This window comes from Chelonoidis abingdonii, chromosome 7 (assembly GCF_003597395.2).
Source record: "Chelonoidis abingdonii isolate Lonesome George chromosome 7, CheloAbing_2.0, whole genome shotgun sequence".
NCBI lineage: Eukaryota > Metazoa > Chordata > Testudines > Testudinidae > Chelonoidis > Chelonoidis abingdonii.
In genome coordinates this window covers 103084000-103093075 of record NC_133775.1, presented here as the reverse complement: position 1 = coordinate 103093075, position 9076 = coordinate 103084000, and the positions used below count along the sequence as shown (strand labels likewise).

The 9076-nt window shown below is 36.7% G+C and overlaps 1 protein-coding gene across 1 annotated transcript in view; it reads left to right on the top strand.

Moving 5' to 3' along the window:
* The window catches only part of GFPT2 (glutamine-fructose-6-phosphate transaminase 2), a 105449-nt gene extending 96954 nt beyond the window's left edge, over nucleotides 1-8495 (top strand). The window contains 17 exon segments of the mRNA XM_075068161.1: nucleotides 673-811; nucleotides 1391-1508; nucleotides 1963-2126; nucleotides 2713-2808; nucleotides 2926-3023; nucleotide 3108; nucleotides 3459-3500; nucleotides 3503-3580; nucleotides 3952-4027; nucleotides 4029-4075; nucleotides 4078-4106; nucleotides 4242-4263; nucleotides 4266-4366; nucleotides 5281-5397; nucleotides 6178-6345; nucleotides 6774-6935; nucleotides 7576-8495. Of these exon segments, the coding sequence (XP_074924262.1) occupies nucleotides 673-811; nucleotides 1391-1508; nucleotides 1963-2126; nucleotides 2713-2808; nucleotides 2926-3023; nucleotide 3108; nucleotides 3459-3500; nucleotides 3503-3580; nucleotides 3952-4027; nucleotides 4029-4075; nucleotides 4078-4106; nucleotides 4242-4263; nucleotides 4266-4366; nucleotides 5281-5397; nucleotides 6178-6345; nucleotides 6774-6935; nucleotides 7576-7620 (1503 nt within the window). The 3' untranslated portion in view covers nucleotides 7621-8495.
* Nucleotides 8496-9076: the final 581 nt, after the last annotated feature.

The following is a 9076-nucleotide window of genomic DNA, read 5'->3' as shown; positions in this document are numbered from 1 at the left end:
TTTTTTTTTTTTTTTTTAAATTGAGGTTAAAAAAATGGACTGGTTTAAAGTGTAGTCTAGTAATTTAATGTGGTGTATGATCTATCTGGCTCAGAAAAGTGATAGAATTCTGCCTTGCTTCCTAACATCACATAAGTCCATAGGCACAGTAATTAGGGTCCTGAGTTTGAGAGGAACAAAGGCAAAACAAATCCCTAATTATACAATGATTATTGGGCTTACTGCTGTCTCATTTCGGAGGCAGAGAAGTGTAACTTTTATCTGTAGAAAAGAGCAGCTTCTTGAGTGTGCAGTATAAAGGGATCCAACTACTGCTTCAAAGAGTCACTCATACATTTCCATATGTGCCATGGAGGAGAGCAGCCTAGCTGATACAGTGAGGGTGATCTCCCAGCGGGACTTGGCCCTCAGCAGTGGCAGGAAGGAGACAGGGATGGGACCTCTAGGGCAGGAGAAGCCCTAGGCACCAGATACTGCACCAGCAGCAGCCATGGGATGTGACCATCTAAGATTATAACATGCCCCATAAGAGGAGTGGTTGTAGGTGGGGAAACTGAGTTACAGTTGCATCATTCCCAATATATCATGCCGCAAGGGTGTGGTTGGAGCATCTGCCTCCCTATGGAATAAGAAGTGGTGTTGCCTTTCAGCTCTGCAGATGTCTATTTACAGGGTAGGTTCTCTGATTATAAAGGACTTCCTAGCTAACTTGCTCATCATTGCATTCACAGGCGAGGGAGTCCTCTACTCATTGGAGTTCGCAGCAAATACAAGCTTTCCACTGAACAGATTCCTATCTTGTATAGGACATGTAAGTTATAAGTAGCTTATCAGTTTGTTTTTCAAGATACGTAACATAAATTAATTTCAAGTCCCATTAAGTCCTTTAGAAGAGAAGAGGTTAACTTGTGTACCTTAAAACCATCAACAGATGCTCAAAGTGAGATCTTACGTGAAAATACCCAATTTTGTATTACTGTTAAATGTCCATTTGAGAGTGGGGCTAATTAAATGCAGGTTTCAGAGTAGCAGCCGTGTTAGTCGGTATCCGCAAAAAGAACAGGAGTACTTGTGGCACCTTACAGACTAAAATTTATTTCAGCATAAATCTGTTAGTCTCTAAGGTGCCACAAGTACTCCTGTTCTTTTTACTTAAATGCAGTGTCTCTCCTTGCTCCCAGGTCGTCTGGACAGAATACATGGTCCTACATTACACAGAGTATTCAACTCAAAATTCTAAGAAATGCAGGTTTCCTCTTAGAAATGGTGATCATCACTTTTTTTTGTGATATCTTGAGCTGTGTAGTTCACAACCTATTTCAAATCACTTGGGTTCTTCATTTCAAATTGGTCTATATATTGAACTTGACTCATTTTATTTAATCACTAGGCAACATTGAGAATGTGAAGAACATATGCAAGGCACGAATGAAAAGACTGGATAGTTCTACCTGCCTTCATGCTATTGGAGATAAAGCAGTAGAATTTTTCTTTGCTTCTGATGCAAGGTAACCAGCACTTGTATTTTTTGGTTTGCCCTGTAGCAGTGATAAAGTCAGTTTTTTGACACCTTATCTGTTGGGTCTCTGCTGTTCTTTTGTGATTTGGAGGTAGGCTGTTTTATCATGGAGATTTAGGAAGCCCAACTGGTAATTAGTCTAGTCTACTTATTTGATAAGGGTGGGAAAACTTATACCAGATGTGGGAAAGAGCTTTTAATAGAACACCATCAATTTTTGAGCTGTATGCTAGTGATGCTTGCCAATCTCTAGCCTTTCTGCCTCTGATGTAAAATATATCTAATGCAAGTAGTCAAAGCAAGTTTAAGCAGCAACTACCAGCAAAGTATGTGTAGCTGGAATGGAGGGTAACGTTGTTTTTTTTAATCATACTTCTGCTGCCCACTGAAACATTGTTCCAAATATAAATCTGCCTCTTCTCTATTTGGCTGTCTTTCTGTAGTGCTATCATTGAACACACCAACAGAGTAATTTTCCTAGAAGATGATGACATTGCAGCAGTGGCTGATGGGAAACTTTCTATTCATCGGCTAAAACGTTCAGCTAGTGATGACCCCTCTCGAGCCATCCAGACCTTGCAGATGGAATTGCAGCAAATCATGAAAGGTAAGCTGGAACATCTACAAATATAGTCTATTCAAAGGTGAACAGTCTTCCTGATATTGGAGTGTGGGGGATTTATACCCCAAAAAAATTACCATCTGATCATGTCATGATTTGCACCTGTTTCTAGCACTTGAAAGTCCTTCCTGGAAGCTGGCAATCCCAGGACATCTGACCAAATGGAGGATAGGGAGTGCATGGTACCACTTGCCACTGTAGATGATATCAAATTTGTGCCTTAGGTAGTTTTTAGTTTTTAATGTGTTCAGTACTCATAAGCCTGGACTGATCTGACAAAGCTATAACACAGCACATCAGAACTTTGATTACAAAGAAACTATTTTTGTTCAATTTCCTCCAAAACACGTTTATTAGATTGCCCTTTTTTAGGGAAAACTAACTGCATTAAATGGCGCAAATGGCCTAGTCATCTTCCCTCCCCTATCCCTAAACCTCCATCCTGGCACAACTGAGATGAGATGTTACATTAACGCTTTGTCCAAACCAGCATGCTTCTACAGGTTATTCTAAAAGTTGACTCTGTACTTGAAATAACAAAAACAACTGAAACCTTTGTTTGTCTAAACAGGTAACTTCAGTGCATTCATGCAGAAGGAAATCTTTGAACAACCGGAATCTGTTGTCAATACCATGAGAGGCAGGGTGAATTTTGAGACCAAAACAGGTAGCTTGGAATATTTAATTATTGAAGTTTTGTTGGCTTATAACAAACATTTAACACGTTGGTTTTAATAATGAAATCCCTGGCTGAAGTATACTTTGTTGTTATTCTTGACTACAGTTCTGTTGGGTGGTCTGAAAGATCACTTGAAAGAAATCAGAAGATGCCGACGACTGATCATTATTGGCTGTGGGACCAGCTATCATGCTGCAATAGCTGTACGTTCAACCGACTCTAAAAATATATGGAATACTTAGCTTTTGATTTAGGGAGCAGCTTTCTTTCTTAAGCCCTTGATTGAGAGTCTGAAAGCAGACGTATCGTCTTTCCCCTTTTTTCTCTGCACCTGACACATAGTGTGTTAAAACTTTGTTTTAATGCAGATTTACTATGATCTACCAATGCCAAGAAATTAAACTTCTGCTCCTTGATGTTACTTATTAAAACTGATCAGTAATTACAGCTGCCTATCTTCTATATCAGGGATAAATAAAATCATTTATCTTAACTAAGTTTTTGTAAATATACTCGATCTTGTCTTTCTCTCCCCCCCCCCCCCCCCCCCCCCCCCCCCCCCCCCCCCGCAAAACTATAAAGATTGATATGGATGTGTGGCAGTATTAACAAGTGTCTCGTGCTTTTTGAATGTAGAGCCCGACAAGTGTTGGAAGAGTTGACAGAGCTTCCTGTGATGGTGGACTTGCTAGTGACTTTCTGGATAGAAATACTCCTGTATTCAGGGATGATGTGTGCTTTTTTATAAGTCAGTCAGTGAGTTGCCTTGACTGTTCATTCCCTATCTGAAATGGAGGCATGTAGCAAAGTATAAAAAATCCAATAAATAAAATTATTTCTGTCTTAATTTGAAGAAAACAAGGGAGGATAATGATTAAGGTACCGGAGGCTCTATATTGGATGCAAATCTTGCTTTTCAAATCAGTTGCATGAATCAAAAAGTAGAAACAGCATTGTGAATATGCTTAAATAGGTTTCAGTGTAAAATGTTTTCACTCATGATTCAACAAATGTATTTCGTTGTGCACAACTGGATTCAATGGTTAAAGCTTGAAATATAACAGATTAAAGTTTCCCAGTGCTCTTGCTGTTCTGTGTTTAAATTTAAATGTCAAACTGCTTGTTCTGTAGGTGAAACGGCAGATACTCTTATGGCCTTGCGGTATTGTAAGGACCGTGGGGCTCTGACGGTTGGCATTACAAACACGTGGAAGCTCAATATCCAGGGAGACTGACTGTGGTGTGCATATCAATGCAGGCCTGAAATAGGAGTGGCAAGCACAAAGGTAAGTTGTGTTCACTGTGGTTCTTATACCTTTCCTCCATGAAATCCAATCAAATTGAAATATATTGTGGTTAAGATTTTAGGTTGAATTAAGCAGTCAAGTCTAAGAGTTAACATTCTGCTTATTTTTCTGTAGGCTTACACCAGCCAGTTCATCTCTCTGTAATGTTTGGCCTCATGATGTCTGAAGACAGAATTTCTTTGCAGAATAGGAGACAGGAGATCATCAGTGGGCTGCAAATGTTACCTGGTATATATGAAGTTCATACTTTTTTTTTTTTTTTTTTTTACTATTCCAAGTATTGGTGATTTAGAGCTCATTAGTGCACTGAGATTTTCCCTCATTCTGAAATAGTCCTTGAAGTAAAGTGATATTAACTTGGTTTCAAGTAGCACATCTGTCTCTGGTACTAATCCTTTCTCCTGCTACCTGACTTTTTAAAATCACATTCCAACTTAGTTTCTCTTTCCTATAGCTTTCCATGAATAGGGTGACCAACAGAAAATGTGAAAAATCGGGACAGGGGTGGGGGAAATAGAAGCCTCTATTTAAAAAAAAAAGACCCCAAAATCGGGACTTTCCTATAAAATCAGGACATCTGGTCACGACGGGATGTAATAAAGTAGATACATGTGTAAACGGACCAACCGATTCATGAAACATATGCATAATAAGGGAAACAGATTGATTTGTTGTAAACTCTGAAGTAACCGTATACTCAGAGCTGTCATTAAATAGACACCAAGTAAATAAATGGAAACAAGAAATGTCTGTCTTAAAAACGCAAAATGTAGTGAATAACTTTTTTTTTTTTTTTTTTTTTTTTTTTTTTTTTGGATACAGGTTCCTTTTAAAGTAACTTTTGGACTATTTACTATTTTGTTTAAATCATTGCTGAAATAAATCAAGCCTATGCAAAACAGGTTCCAGAAAGAATTATAAAAGTATATTGAAAAATAGTAAATGATTCATGTGGAACTAGATTGAATCCAGTTGTCTATCCAGCCTTCATAACTTTGCAGTTTTGTAAATAAGTTTTTTAAACTCATACAATCGAGTCCGTCTGTTACTGCTTCACTGAAACAGATTGAAATACTGTTAAACTAGTAAACATGGAAAATGGCATTTATGCTGCGTTCTTTATTATATGATCTGATAGAGATGATTAAAGAAGTCTGTCTTTGGATGAGAAGATACTGACTTGGCCCTTGAACTGTACAAACAGAGATCGCTCTTGGTTATGGGTCGTGGCTATAACTATGCCACATTGCCTGGAAGGAAGCATTGGTGGGTATGCTTGTGAAAACTTAAGCCCTATTTACCTGGTGGTGTGGGTGGTTTCTTTTTTTTTTTTTTTTTTTTTTTTTAAATATAGCTTTCTTCTTTCCTATAAATTACATCTATCGATTAGAATTTATTGTACTAGTTATTTTGGCTATCAACTTTTTAATTTTTTCACTCCCTCCCATTGCTTTATGTCCATCTGCAAATGTAACTGTATACAGGCAAACATTCATTTATAGCTTTTTAAAAAAATTCACAAACACGTATACGGCTAAGGAAAAAATGTGTGACCTTTCATGCTGCACCATCTTGCAGTAAACCTCTCACTAGGACTATCAGATGATACAGTATGTCTGGTCAGAAATAATCACCATTAACGAAGATTTGACTGATTCTAAAATATAAACATGTGAACTGATTCTCTAACTCTGGCCATTTTTAACACATCTCAATCTGTGTTCAAATTTCTTCAACTAACCCTAGTCACCACTACCCATCTGTCTATAATTTTTGCCCGAGTCAAAGACTCCCATTGACTTCTGTCAGACATAACTCATGAAATGACTCACACTTTTATAGATGTGGAGAAATTAAGAAATTTTGCCAAAAAATCAGTTTGGGAATTAGTTTATCTGAAGAGTAAATAAATCAGTTTCTGAAAAGAGCACATTAAACATGGAAATAAGGTAGCAAGTTAATTTTAAACAGCTGACATTCGGTTTGTATTTGTTTTGCCCTCTGAGGTCGTAACTGTTTTGTCCTTAATGCTCTGGCATTTGCTTTCTAGAAAATCAAGGAGATCACGTACATGCACTCTGAAGGTATCCTGGCTGGTGAATTAAAGCATGGACCACTGGCTCTTATAGATAAACATATGCCTGTTATCATGGTAATTATGAAGGATTCCTGCTTCACCAAGTGCCAGAATGCACTGCAACAGGTCATTGCTCGACAGGTAAGCCATCTAGTGAGCACTCTATCATGTGGAGAGAGGTTCTGCATGTTGAAATATGATACTACTGATCACACTTCTGAAACAGAATGTGATGGTGATTTTGTCTAATCAAATCAGATGCATTTACCATCTGATTATAATATAACTTTAAAAGTTGACAGCAGTGGTGAAGAGTGACTTGTAAAAATGCAGTTGGAATAAAAATAAAGCTGTATATGGTGCTGAAGTCAAAATCTCGATTTAAATTAAAAATACCACCATGTAAACAAGCACCTAGTTTCCTATAAAATAAACCTGCATTGACTTGTTTCTTTCTTTCTGTTTTTGAGTAATGCTTTCAAAATATACTGTAGGTATTTCAGAAACCAGCAACATACACTCCAAAAAGTTGTATGTCATCACTCTTCATTATTATATTTTATTTATAGGGTCGCCCAATTATTCTGTCTTCTAGAGAAGATACTGAAAGTTCAAAATTTGCATGCAAAACTATTGAGTTGCCACACACAGTTGACTGTCTCCAAGGAGTCTTGAGTGTTGTTCCCCTACAGCTGCTTTCATTCCACCTAGCTGTTCTTAGAGGATATGATGTAAGTGTCTTCTGTATTTTGGTACTGCAGTTAGAGAAACATGCTTGTGAGCTTTCTCCTACCAGCCTAAAGAGAGGAATAGTTAATGTATGTTAACAAGGGAATAGCTGTGCTCTAGTTAGTCAAGATAGGGGACTTATACTGAAATTGTAACTTAAACTGCTTTTAACTGAAGTATAGAAATTCCATTTTCAAGAGAGTGAAATTGAGCAAATGATCAGTCATTAGAGTGCAGACTTCTCTGTCTATCTTCAGGAAATATTTCCAGGGTAAGTGAAATTTGTTCAAGGAGCGTGTGCAATACATTTTCATAAAAATTACTAAGAATATTGATCTTTGAAATGGTGCCATTCTTTGAGTCTGTTCCAATGCCTGTCTTAAAATTTATCATATGATAGGGTGTTTTATCATAGTAATGCATATATTCAAGGAGGGATGGATTGTAAGGCAGCTTTTGACTTCTTTGTGGATTTAAAATCAAATTTTTTTGAATTAATATTCTTGTGCATTCACTGGTGTTAGGACAGATGGGCAGCAGAATTCATTGATACATGCATTGGTGCACGCAAATTGAATTAATTCAACAAGTGTAGAAGATTGCTTTAGCTACCAGATTCTGAAAATCTGTTATTCATTCCAGGTGGACTTTCCAAGAAATCTGGCCAAATCTGTGACTGTGGAATAAACAACCCACAACAGTGTGTGATATTTTTTTCAACGAAGTTTTAAATTTTACTCCTGTTCTTTAATTAATAGTTATATGACATTAAGTAGAATGATACCATAACTGGAAAGTTTTAGGGACCATTTTAAACTTGTTTTAAATGCTGTTTTAAAAGCTTCATGTGCCTTGTGCCCAAGTGCTTTTGCTTACGGCAAGTGGTGTTCCTCTAAATCCTAAAAATTGCCAAAGAAGAGAGAGATCATTGTTTACACAGGTATAATGAATGAACTTTTTTACTATTGTGCAATATATATATATATATATATATAATATATACAGCTCTGGTCAGAGTAACTGTGAACATTTTTGGCCAACACTACTTAACTAGTTTTAAAGACAAAGTATTTATAAGTACAATTGTATAGTTTTTTTTAAATTATTTTTTTTAGTATGTTGCTTATCTATAGCATTGGTAATGCCCAGAATGTAAATTCTGAGCATGTAACTTTTTATTAATTTGTGTACAGAGTCTTTTTTTAAATTTTATCTTTGAACTGGAAATCTGTGGCCTTTGAGGGTTTCCCTTCTTCAACCTTTTTTCTCCTAGCTTTTCTAGACTCTTTCCACTGCACCTAATATTTCTATGTTAATCATCTTTTTCCCCACCACTCTTCTGTGGCTGAAAATTCCCAAGGACACCTTCAGATTTATTTAACTAAAAGTTTATCTAAATCAGATCAACAGTTTGATTCACGTACAGTCCCATCTTCATATCCATGGAATGTACTGTGCAACAAAATAAGGAAACTGGATATTTTCAAGTGGGTTACAATGCTTCTGTTAAAAGATTGTACAATCAAATTCCTATGCAATTAAAATAAAGAATGTAAACTCTTCTCATGTGTGTGAAATCTTTTTACCTTACCTGATTCCTGCCCCTTCCAAACTGGTGATGAAAGAAACAAATGAGTATACATTAACTACACTTCAGTACAATGTCATCTGCTTTTCCAGCTTTGCAGATAATTTTTCTTAATCTTTGTAGTATCAGAATATTAACATTACTCATTTTTCATTCTTGAAAAAAAAAGTGAAAGTGCTGTCCAAGGCTTTATTTTTAGAGAATAGTCTTGTGCTTAGGACAGTGGACAGGATTTCAAAATCTATGCTACAGACTTTGTGGCATTGGACAAGTCACTTAATCTCTCTGTGCTTCAGTGCCTTGTTTGTAAAATGGGCATAATTTTACCTTTCTCCCACCTTTTGTATGTCTTGCTTTGTTAGACTTCAGACTCTTACTGTATGTACAATGCTCAGCACAATAGAGACTTCAGTCCCAGTTGAATGATTTCCTTTTGAGGTACATACACAGCTAAAGCGTAACTATTTGCAGTAATTAATTTATACAGAAATGTCTTACGAGTGTCTTAAGATAAGCAGAGTAGGAGTAGAGGTTATTTTTACCTCTGTGGCACTG